The following is a 12,500-nucleotide window of genomic DNA, read 5'->3' as shown; positions in this document are numbered from 1 at the left end:
GTGCGACTCGAAGGAGAAATGACCTTCGCTGAATTGCAAAATGCTTTCCACGTCTTGCAAGCTGAGGTTCGCCAGTTCCTCGATGCTATTGAAGTGAGTGTCATCTCTGCTTGAGAAGAATGGTACAGCAGCCTCGTTCGGATTCACCATTCCATAATCCTGGGAAAGTTGAAATATGACTAGTGTTTATTCTTTGGATAATGATGTAGTTCTCAAGAATTTGTTGCTGGTTTGTATTAGGTTATTTAGTAACATGCCCTTGTTGGTGTAATTAATACTCGTTATGTTAGTAATTTTATTATTTGTTGAGATAAGGTTGCTAATCTAAATACAAGACGATTGTTTGACCATATGGAAAATTTGTTTCTTCATGAAAAAGTGCGCAGACTTTGCTGCATTGAAGTAGAAATCACTTGTTGTTTACATATGATTGGAATGTACTTTATTATTATTATTATTATTATTTTATTATGATTATTATTAATTGGAAAAGTTTTGGAAGGCCATTGACTTTTTCAGCTAGCATTAACAGAACTGATTATGTGTGTAAGTGAAAAAGGGAAGAAACTGAATGCATATGAGAATAAAGCATCTGTAGACCGTAGCACAGATGTTCCAGTCAGTGAGGGAATCTTAGCAGAAAAGTTGTTTGTGGCGTTAGCAGCCCAAATGCCCAAGGAAAGTTCCAAAGGAAAGCTGGACAGATATTTACCAAACATTGGTGATCGTCATCCCGCCGGAGAGCGTCCACAAGAAGACGAGAATGAGCAGCGATGTTGAGGTGAAGGGAGACGTTATCCTGTGGACCTGAGTAGTCAGGGGTTGCAGGAAGAACTCCTTCCAGGAGGTCCCTGGAAGGGCCTTGATAGGCATCGAGGAGTTCCATGAGAGTGGGCTGCGTCTGCGTTGTCGTGTAGGGTGCTGGCTCAGCCCCTGGAGAGTGGGGTGTCATCCGGTAGGCCATTTTGATAGTTGTGATAGGTCATGAATTTGTCACTCCTTTTGTAGGCGATGGAAATTGTGTTGAAAAGGTTGCATGAACGATTCCTTTGCAAGGTATTCATCAGGGGGGTAGGCGGTGCTTCTCGGTAGCCAATGTCTTAATGTTTCTGAAATCGCGTTTTCTCTCGACGGAGGAGGAGCTGCAAATTGCCATGTTCTTATGAGGTTCGCTTCGGTGGTAGGTTTGCTAACTCAATATTAGCGAGAGCTTTATATATCAGCTAAATACGAACAGCGCCTGAGAGAGAGTGAGAGAGAGAGCATGACTGAGGTACGTCGTTATCGGAAACGTTCTGATAGAAGGCGCGTTATTTCAGATGGGAAGCTTGTTTGCGTCTTGCTCATTGGCTGCTGTGACGGAGAGCTGTTCTGTTGTGCTTTCGTTCGTGCAAAGGGGTTGGTGGGGGGGCCGCCTATTGATGGAAGAGGAAGTGGCTCTTATTAGTAGATATGTGGGCAAGGCTTTCTGTGTACAGATATGTGTGCGCGCGCGCACGTGCGCTAGGAAAGCGGTATTGTACGATGTATTGTATAGTCTACTTGTATATTTGACGTCCTAATTTAAGTTATGGGAATTTTCTGTCATTGTTTTAAAGAATTGTTTTTAAATATTTTTTTTATTTTCCAGTGTTTATTTTTATTTTTCAGTGTTTATATTCCTCATCTGGTCTTGTCAACATTCATCTAATTGTTGTCAGTGTTGCTGCTGTAAGTGCTGAAAAAATGAGGTTATTTGGGACTATTAAACGCTACCTGCTGTGTGGCCTAAGTTTGTTATTCAACCGTTGTTTCTGGACACGCAATCTCTCTCTCTCTCTCTCTCTCTCTCTCTCTCTCTCTCTGTCAGTTCCTAGATGAGGGGATGGTTTTTGCAAGTAATCCAAGCAGTTAAAATTGTAGATATATCACTGACATGAGCAGACAGTAGAGTTTGAAGTGCTTGAAGAATCGAAGAGATGACAGGCTCATACCGAAAATTCATACGTCACAACGGTCTTTGGTATCTATAAGTGTTTCCAAGGGACAAGTAAATTTGTTTGGAGACTTAGACAGATCCGGTTTCCATAAAGGTATGACCAATACATTCGAGAGAGAGAGAGAGAGATATTATATATTATATATATTATATGTGTGTGTGTGTGTGTGTGTGTGTGATTCATATACATTTGTATCGAGCTACAATGTCCTTTAATATCTAATTCGCTCTACCTCGGAATTAATATATTTTCATATATGCTTAACCGAAGGGGAATTTTTTTCTCGATAATAGACTTGCCTGACCTGGGCGCGAACCCATGGAGCCTTTCAAATCCAGGAACGTCAGTGGTGTAGTAGGTAAAAGCTTTACTGACGTTCCTGGATTTGAAAGGCTCCATGGGTTCGCGCCCAGGTCCAGGGAAGTCTATTATCCAGAAAAAAATTCCCCTTCGGTTAAGCATATATGAAAATATATTAATTCCGAGGTAGAGCGAATTAGATATTAAAGGACATTGTAGCTCGATATATGTATATGAATCACACACACACACACACATATATAATGTATATATAATATCTCTCTCTCTCTCTCTCTCTCTCTCTCTCTCCTCTCTCTCGAATGTATTGGTCATACCTTTATGGAAACCGGATCTGTCTAAGTCTCCAAACAAATTTACTTGTCCCTTGGAAACACTTATAGATTTGAAAGGCTCCATGGGTTCGCGCCCAGGTCCAGGCAAGTCATTATCGAGAAAAAAAAATTCCCCTTCGGTTAAGCATATATGAAAATATATTAATTCCGAGGTAGAGCGAATTAGATATTAAAGGACATTGTTACTCGATATATATATATATATATATATATATATATATATATATATTATATGTGTGTGTGTGTGTATATATATATATATGTGTGTGTGTGTGTGTGTTTGTGTGTGTATTATATATTGTGCAGGTTATCCATAAATTCATGGTGCAATTTAGAATACTTATAGCTTAGTAACTTTACATGATAAAATTAATCTATAAAAGGATAAGAAAGCTTGATGTGTCCAGTTTCGCTGTTCTTTTGAAGTTTTATTTATTATTTGTTTTATCAGATATTTTTCAAAATTTCTGAAACTTAAAAATGACTTCTTTTCCAGAACTACTGTTAACCCATGGCTTCAATGGAAGAGAAAGTAAATTGCGCTCTTTGGTTGGGTGAGCTCAAATGTACTGCCGATGTCCAGAGAAGGTTTACAACCCAGTAAAATAAAGAAGCCAGGTGATGAAGAAATTGAAGGATACAGACAGATTCTGTTATTGATAAACCATAGTCTGGTTGACCATGTTTTGATGAAGGAACTGCAGTGTCCGTAGACCAATCTTTTGAAAGAAGTCCAAGGAAGAGTCTAAGACGACCATCCTTAGAGATAAGGCTTTCAATATCTACTGTGCATAAGATTTTCTGAAAAAAACTTAAAATGACAGCATTAGAAGGGGTTTATCATACGCGACTTCATCAGTTCAATGAAAGAATAAATACTGATTATGCATTTGTGATTGGTTATGGAGTTTTTGTGTGGTGTTGCTTTATTGTAGCGGGTTGTAAACCTTCTTTAGACAACAAGAGTACATTTGAGCTCAGCCAACCAATGAATGCAGTTCGGAAAAAGAAGTCTCAGAAATTGTGAAAAATACTTGATAAAACAAATTTTTAAAAATCAGAACAGATAACTAGACACATTAAGCTATCTTATCCTTTTTACATATTAATTCTATCATGTGTAGTTACGAAGCCACAAGTATTTTAAATAAAACCATGACTTTATAGATAGCACCCTTCTTTCTGGTCACAGATATAAAGAAAGTAAAGTCACAAACTTGCGGCTGGGTGTGTGTGTTTGTGTGTGTGTGTGTATTTATGCATGTATGTGTATATGTATGTATGTATTTCAATATTAAACTTTTGTCAATAAAATGGGTTTGTCTAAAAGAAGAAACAACTGTGGTTGTTGCCACATGCTTACCTAATTTCTACACGTTGCTGATTTAAAAACATATATGGGTGGCTCAGCAACAGTTATCAAATGCAATATACGCCATTTTAGACTTCATAGACATTGAGACCCTTCCCTTACAAAACTGGTTTCACTTTATCTTCCCAACTCTTTTAGGCTTTTTTCCTCCTTTTTTTTCTTTTTACTTATGCTACTTCTGAATTCTGTAATTTTTATTTTTAAAAGAGTAAAAATCAAAATCTGTGTATGAATTTACTTTTTATGCAGGAAGGGCTGATTGAAACTTAAGAAGGTGGTTTCAGAATTTTGTGGTAACTGCATATACACTGTTCAGCATGCGGCCAAGAGTGTTTGGTGTCTCTTGACTTGTATGGAGGGTGCCTCCTGGCCTCCTTTCCCATGGGAGATATGGCTTGAGAAGAAAGCAAAGAAAATTAACACACCTCTTTCCATTGCAGTGACTGTCTCAGCCTCCATCCTTTCACTGTGTTTAGTTTTTATTCACTCTTGCTACCCTACAAAGGGTGGCATCAGTGGTCAAGACAACCAAGCAGATTTTTTTTTTTATGTAATTGTAGGTGGGTGATCCCCCTATTGCAAAATTGGCTCCTGACTCTCCTTCCCTTGTTCCTGCTACCCTGACACAACATAGGGAACAAAGGAGTTTTGCTGAACTTGTGACAGGAGCTTGGTGTCCTAGGTCAGACTTGCCTTTTTTCTTTCATTGAAGAGAAGGACTGGAAAATTACAAGCCATTTCATTCGGCTTGTTAATGAATGATTTGATTTGTTTTATTCTCGACTGCCGACAGATAGAAAATCATCAAGAAATGCTTACGGGACTAAACCTGTGAATGCAAGACAAAATCTTTCAAGACATGAATAAAACCGCTAGAGAAATGAAAGTGACGAAAAGTACAGTGCTCTGTCCTTTGTCTAACTTGCTGAAAATGGTAAAATAAAAACTGGGCATGACGTATATTCTAAATTACATACTAAATTAGGTTGGGTTGGGGCACTTTTTGTTGCATAAGTCAAATAGTAGAAGCGTATGATTGGGGGGGGGGGGGGGGGCGCAGCGACGTCGGGTGGATAAAGTAGGACCCTGAGTGCAGTAGCGGCATCGGGAGGTTGCCTGGGGACTCGCAGGTGCAGCAATGGTTCTGGGGGAAGAACCGAGGAGGCCTGCAGGTTCGGCGGGTTGAGTAGGTATCTGGCATCCCCAGGTTAAGACACAGGAGGCCGCGACGTTGAATGGATGTTTCTGGACCGCCGCCTGATTGTGTGTTGGCTGACCAGCACCCAGCTGCCCGTCCTCGAAAAACACCAAAACATACTTGGAAGCTGTCGATGTCGTCCTCTGAATGGAGCTTTCAAGAGACCTAAACTGTGGTGCTGTATTGAGTCCGCTAAAGGTTCTCGGAAGGTGAGGAGCCGTAATTATTCCGTTAAAGGCTAGGCCTGAACCGCTCTGTCACCGACTACGGGAGGTCACCAGTTGTGAGGACCAGAGAGTAAGACAGGTAGCTGGGTACTGATAAATTATTACAGACGAACTGGGTTGACAGACAGGTGTGGACGGATAAGTAGTACCGACTCGCACCGAGAGCAGAAAATGAGTCTGTGAGACAGTAAATTTGTGTTTTCTCGGAGGCATACATTTAAAGATAATAAGATGTACAAATAATGAAATTACATGAGTTATACATCGGCGGAAAGGCCGCGGTATGCTCTATAGAATTGTTAAAGGAACTACACACCTTGATGATTAGATACAATAAAAAATAGGGAAAACCATTGTCCTTACAATGGTACTTGTGCATAGTTTCATAAATGAAAGTTTGTGCGTTTTTATCTAACCTCTTGTTCTGTAATGTTCCAGTATATTTTTTTTTATATTTCAGTTGGAATATTATCAATAAACTACAATTATGCACTTATCGTTTTTCATTTGTGCTAGAACTGGAAAAGAAAAACGGAAGAAAACAACTCATGACCGATGCTGAGTTGGCTTAGGATTATAGCCCTTTTACCCCCTGCATTGAAATACCAAAATTCTGTGAAAGTAAAATATGTCAGAATCTTAGACTAGGCTACAGTTACGAATGCTAAAATAGCCCAGGCTTATTGCCAGAATCAAAACTCAACATTATAAGGGATATATGCTAAAATCATAATATATACAGTAAAAATGGGGTTGAACATTACATGCAGTTGACTATTACTCAAGTCTATATAGTATTTTACCTTTTTGGAGTCATTTCTTCCGTCGGATCGACGCTGTAACCCTAGAAGTTGTGTCGTAAACCTGGAAATAATTTCTGACGAATATAATTGAATATAGTCGCAAACTCGGAAGGTCATAAGCTGCAACCATCGTAACCCGCGGACTGCCTTGTTCACACGTACATACATGCATTCTTTTAATGCAACAGTCTTTGATAATTAGCTATTATTTCTAGAGTTTTAATAAAACAAGTAGTTTGTAAACAAGACTCATAAGTAATTTAAACGTAAATAAATAGGTTATTGCTTCTCAAGTTTTAAACAACTAGTTTTTAAACAAGAACTAAAAGTAATTGTATCTACTTCTAAAGTTTTAAAACGGTAGTTTTTAAAATGGTAATAATTTTCTTCATTGAAGAATATATTTGTTCCATTATTCAATCCCTTCTGCAATGCCACATACTGTAAAAACTAGCCATGGAGGTAAAAGTTGGTTGACGATGCTAATTTCGTTTACAGAACCTGGGAAATGAAAATGTATTGGAAGTGTGAAGTTAAAAACTGTAAGGCAAGAGTCCACACAATTGTAGAAAGAGCAGGTCATATAATAATATGCAAAACAGTTGGTGACCATAGCCATTCTGCAAACCCAACAAAACCAAAAGTGTACGCCACCTTAGCAAGATTGAAAGAAAGTGCTATTAAGTCCTAGTTGTCTGCAAATTCACTCATTGCCAATGCTTCTGCTAAATTAGATGATGCAATGTTATCTTTTGCTGCAACTTTATCGCAAAATATTACAAATGCTCCTATTCCTAAGGCAAGAAATGGTTATGTTATTCCTGTAGCTTTTCAGAATATGCAAGAAATGGTTATGTAATTCTTGTAGCTTTTCAGTGTCCCGAAAGTGGTGAAAACTTTTTATTATACGACAGAAGCAAAGATGACATTAACAGAAACATAATTAATTTTCAGCACAAATTCCAGATTAGACAACTTGGAAAATTACAAACATCGGGCTTGTGTAGCCATGATATATATTACAAACTATATGCGTTACACATTCTTATAGACAACGTTATGATACCACGAATATTTGCACTACTTCCTAATAAATCTACGGAGACATACGAAACACTTCCGCGTTCTAAAGAATTTGCGTTTAACTTTACAACCTGAGACTTTAATGGTTGATTTTGAGAGCCAGTTATGATAGTTTCCAAAATAACTTTCCAAATATGAACGTGGCCGGATGGTTGTTTCATTTAGCCAAAAACATTATCCGAAAAGTATCTGATTTTGGCCATAAAGTGTGCTACCAAAGTGATTCGTATTCAACAGCACTTGCATTTGTTCTCCCCCAGTGACGTTATTGGTCCATTTGAGGAATTAGTCGACAATGATGATTTTCCTCAAGACCTGATTTCCTATTTCGAAACCCATTATATTGGTGGGGTAAGAGGCAGAGGCCATCGTAGTCGAAGAGTCGCTCCAGCATTCCTTGTGGCTATGTGGAATGTTTATGAACGGACCTTGAAAAATTTACCCAGCACCAACAATAGTGTAGACGGGTTTCATAATGCTTTACAAAGTTCTGTCACAAACACCCACCCAAATATTTGTAAATTGATTAACATTTCTAAAAAACGATGAGTGTTTAGCAAAGAAGAAGAAAATTGACCTCGAAGAAAAAGTACAAACATATTTATGTAAGAATACAAAGGATTGTTTCGATGTACGATTCTCAGCGTAAGCTTCACTATTAACGGAGTATTGCAATGAACTTTTATTCATCCTTAACCTAAAATAAAACTTTATTTTAACTTTTGAAAAATTTTTCAAATATTCGATGAACTTGCATCATTTTGAAATTAATTGTAACTTGCATTACTTTTACATTAAAGATTTATTTTCACTTATATTTACTATTTTGAATATTGAAGTGAACTTGCAATCATTTTGAAAATTTATTGTAACTTGAATTGCTGTAACCTTATTTTCCTTTTTTGAATAAATGAACTATCTATTTTATAATACCCTTTCATTCTCATACTTTAGACAAACTTTATTCCTTATAAAGTAAAAATTCCTTGCGGCAAAATGACCTTGTGCCAAAATTTCCTACGGCAAAAAGTCCGTGGCAAAACGTCCTGGGGTGAAAACTCCTGTAGGAAAAATTTATGGTCCTGTTGGTCTTTTGGCTTGAAAAGTAACCTCTGGTTGAACTAAGGTCAGGTGGAATTGGCATCCATTTCTGCTTCAGATTTCATAGCCATGGCTTCCTTCAATATGACTTTGTGGGTGGACTTACAGTTAATACTATGGAAGTTCACTGTATTATGGATGGACTTCAGGGTGAATACTATAATTAGTGGCTGAATAATGTAATGAAATCCATTGTTTGGATGGTCTTATTGCTGAATACAATGAAAACTTTGTTAGTAGTATCATCCAAGGAGGAAAAGCCAAAGTTCAGGAGACTTCTAGTGAGGAGGAAGGACCCTGATGTTTCCCTCCCATCAGCCTGCTAACCTTTTGTCTTGACGAGAGATGGTGTAACTCTTTAGTGAGTGGGACTTACCTGCTTTTCTCAAAGAACAAGGTCAAGGAAGTAATGAAGAAGACCATAGATGCTCAAAGTTACTTCATTCACATTCAGTGTACTTTTAAGTGCCCGTGGGAACTGCGAAGGGCACAGCAACCAAGTCCTCAGGTCCAGCTCCGCTATCAACACCAGATTTTGTAAGGTAACAGTCCATTGTTAAAGCCAGACTAGGCCTGGCAAGGGACATGATTTGTTACTAGCCCTATCTTCCCTCTGGACACAACTTTTAATGGAAAGGAAGGGAGGTGGCCACTGAGGACTACCACCCATCTCTCTTACTTCTGAGAGTGAGGGTATCTTGTATTGCCATTAATCAACAAGGAGGAGCTGTGGGTTGTCCATGTTCTTTAGGACCAATGCAGGCTCACCTTCAAGGAAAATTGGCCCCTAATATCTCACAGACTGATTTAATTGACCATGGATATGAAAGTGTGGGAAATGGAGAAGGGGATCTGGAAGTCTTGGACAGCTGCTCTTTAGGCATCTATGGTTATATTTTCATGTTGGTAAATGCTAATAGAGGATGGATGTCAGTCATGGACCACTTTCCTCTCAGTTGTTTTTATACACCAAACACCATTTAAGATGGAAACCTATGTACTGTGTTAGCATCCATAAAAGAGGGTGACTTTGTGTTTTTTCTTGGACCTAAAGAATATGTATATCCAGGCTTCAGTTCATGCAGACTTAGAAATACTTTCATTTTATCTGCAGGGAAGTTATGTTATATATATGAAAGTATTCTGCTGTGGTTTGGCGAACAGCCCCCTAACTATTCAGTATCAGGAAGGGCCTCCTGACCAGCCGATATTCGTATTTCCTATCTTGAGATATCTTCAAGATACCTGGCCTGTTGGGAACAACCAGTTCATAGTTAGCAAATTCTTTTAGGGATAATGCCTCTGGAGAAGCTGTCCCCACAGAGGCTAATCCACATTTGCTGATACTCCTTTGGATCTGGAAGTGAAATTGGACCTGTGTAGTGGATGGACAATAGGGACTCTTGATTAGTAGTACCTTTTAACATCTCTCCTTTGTTCTCAGATGTGTCAAAGGAAGGGTTAGAGAACACACTTGAATGGCTCCTTCATCTGAGGTGTGTGTGTTTGGAACTTGAGAGGATGTATACTTGCTCACCAAAATTCCTGAGATTGAAAGATGCAGACTTTAGATATTAGTGAATGGGACAGTTAGGGATGCTAATGATCAACAAGACTACTGTCATGACTTCCATAAAAGCAGGAAGGAACAATATCTTTACAAACTTTTGCATTAGTGAGGGTATACCTTGGGTAGTCAATTATGCTATGGAGCTGTGGGCAAGGTACATCTTGGGCCATCAGAAAACTATAGCCAACCAGCTCTGCAAAGTCAGGTAGTGGGGCCAGAATGGTCTATTCACCTGGATGTAGCGAAAATGTTGCTTGAGGTTTGGGCTGTCCAGTAATAGACCTTTTTGCCAGTATGCTGTTTGGTGGTACTGGGTACCTTGGCAATGATGGAAGAAGCTTCCAGCCCTTGAAGGAGAACCTCAGTGTTTGGGCCATTCCTGTTCTGCTTGATCTCGAGAGTGATCACTCAGCTGATGGCAATTCATGGTGGTCCTGAAGTAGCCAAATGGTACCTGGTGGTAATGTCCTTGCTGGTGGTAAGGCCGAGGGAACCAAGGGTATGTATATATGTTGGAAGAAGCAAATACTCTTCAAAATCTCTCATTTTCACAAGCTATTATTGTCCATTCTTTCCATCATTTCATCTTTGCTAACCTTTGAAACACTTATTTCGTATATCTTCACACTTCTCACCCTATCAGTTTTTTTGTGCTGTATAGTATACTACTTAAATGCCTTGTTGTAACTGCTTCAACATTTTTTCTTCCATTTCCTTTCAGATGTTGAAGCTTTGTGATTAGAGAGAGGACACTCACACCTGAAGAATATGCACTCCAGTTTAAATCTAAATATCTTCAAGTTACCTTTCTCTTTCTATAGTATTTTATTATTTTCCATCTTGTCTAAGCTCTATGCTTACTACTTTCAGGTGCCGATATCAGGTCTAATTTGATTTTATTATCGTGGGCACTCCTCTATTCAAAAAGCGGTGCTACTTTAGTAGGTGGTCAATCTGCATATTTCTTCACTCTTTTGCAGTGTTTGGTACTAGCCCGTCGGGGGTCAAATGTCCCTAAAGTAGCATCAAGGGTTGTTGTTGTTTGAGATTAAGCTGGCCTTATGCCAGCCTTGGGGATCAAATGTGGTGAAATGCACTTAGGGACATTTGACCCTTGACCGGCTAGTACTAAGCACGGCGAAACAGTGTTGAAATTCACAGGTATACCGCTTACTAAAGTAGCACCCAAAAAGCTTCATTCATTTCTAAGTTAATTAAACAGGAGATGGGATCATGGTTGGGAAGGGGTTGCAATTGAAGATAGTTAAAGAGAGAGTAGAGGGTGATGTCACCCTCCTCCCAAAGAGGATTTGATCTTGTTTTGCTGAACTCTCGTCAAGGGTTGCTTCATCTGTGCAGGTGATAATATCCCAAGTTTAGCTCGATCAGATTTTAGCCGTATGGATCGAAGACCAAGATTGGGGGAGGAAGAGCAATTGTGTATAAATATGGTTCTCATGTAGTTGAACTCTCAATTAACATTTCAGGTTTTATTGCTGAATTAGTTACCATATTAAAATGTTAATTACCAACGGAAGAGAGTAGAGTTTTCGCTATGTATTCCAGTTGGTTTAATACTTTTCTCATTTTTAGGCAATTCAGCCCGTCCTGCTAAACTATTTAGATAGTACAGGGATGGTGCTGTGATGAATCAGTCCATTTGTGTTAGGTTTTGGCTTATGTTAGTATTAAAGGTACCGAAGAGGCATGAAAATTGAAAACGAAAATTTTACTTAAATATCTTATGTGTAAAGGGCTACATGCGGTCTACTTTATATTAGTAATTTCAGTAAGTATTATGAAATTCATGTGTAAGAAGCAGGTTAGTCTGATAATGGTATGATTTGGGGGTCCTTAGTTTACATTACATTTGAGAATTCCATGTATAGCTTATTTATAGATTTTTAAACCTTCTATAATAACTCTAAAATTTTAAACTCTTTAAATTTTGGTTTATTTAATTTCAGGTATTTCAAAATTATTTAAGAAATGTTAGCCATTTTCGCCAATCCCAATTACCAAAATCAAGTTATCAGTCATTAACTATTATTCTGATGATTAATAAAATAGTCCTTATATTTCCATTTTAATTTAATGTATGGCGAAAATATTTCCTCTAAGTTAAAATTCTCTCTCTCTCTCTCTCTCTCTCTCTCTCTCTCTCTCTCTCTCTCAGGAAATCTGCTCAAGTTTGATACAAGTTTTGTATTGACGGAATTTAAAAAGATAAATTTCATTCCCATTCTAGAATGTGGAGTGCTCCGTGAATGTTATTGAGTCATCCATAGTAGTCTGAGATCTTTTGTAAAGCTCAATTTGCCTGCAAAGCTTCTGATATTTCTTCACGAGTTCTTTCTTTCTCTCCTGCTCTTGCCTTTCTTGTGCCTGCAGTTGCTTTATATTGGTGCTTTTCCTCTGACGATAAAGCTGAGAAGCTTCGTTGTTCAATTCTTTGTTTCTCTTCTTTTGGTCTTCCTCCGAAAGACCATAGACCCTTTGGTGTCGATGCGTGTA

At 38.4% G+C, this 12,500-nt stretch overlaps 2 protein-coding genes across 2 annotated transcripts in view; both read right to left on the bottom strand.

Annotated features, from left to right (window-relative positions):
* Nucleotides 1–1,172, bottom strand: part of LOC135199806 (uncharacterized) — a 2,262-nt gene extending 1,090 nt beyond the window's left edge. Inside the window, exons 1-2 of the mRNA XM_064227948.1 lie at nucleotides 713–1,172; nucleotides 1–159 (exon numbers count right to left, since the gene is read on the bottom strand). The exon at nucleotides 1–159 is cut by the window's left edge and continues 1,090 nt beyond it. Coding sequence (XP_064084018.1) covers nucleotides 1–159; nucleotides 713–964 — 411 coding nt within the window. The 5' untranslated portion in view covers nucleotides 965–1,172. The remainder of the gene's footprint in view (nucleotides 160–712) is intronic.
* A 10,953-nt stretch (nucleotides 1,173–12,125) lies between these two features.
* LOC135199805 (uncharacterized) overlaps nucleotides 12,126–12,500 on the bottom strand; it is a 2,109-nt gene continuing 1,734 nt past the window's right edge. Inside the window, exon 2 of the mRNA XM_064227947.1 lies at nucleotides 12,126–12,500. This exon is cut by the window's right edge and continues 630 nt beyond it. Coding sequence (XP_064084017.1) covers nucleotides 12,231–12,500 — 270 coding nt within the window. The 3' untranslated portion in view covers nucleotides 12,126–12,230.

This window comes from Macrobrachium nipponense, chromosome 26 (genome assembly GCF_015104395.2).
Source record: "Macrobrachium nipponense isolate FS-2020 chromosome 26, ASM1510439v2, whole genome shotgun sequence".
Classification (NCBI taxonomy): domain Eukaryota; kingdom Metazoa; phylum Arthropoda; class Malacostraca; order Decapoda; family Palaemonidae; genus Macrobrachium; species Macrobrachium nipponense.
This window is presented reverse-complemented; position numbering and strand designations above follow the sequence as displayed.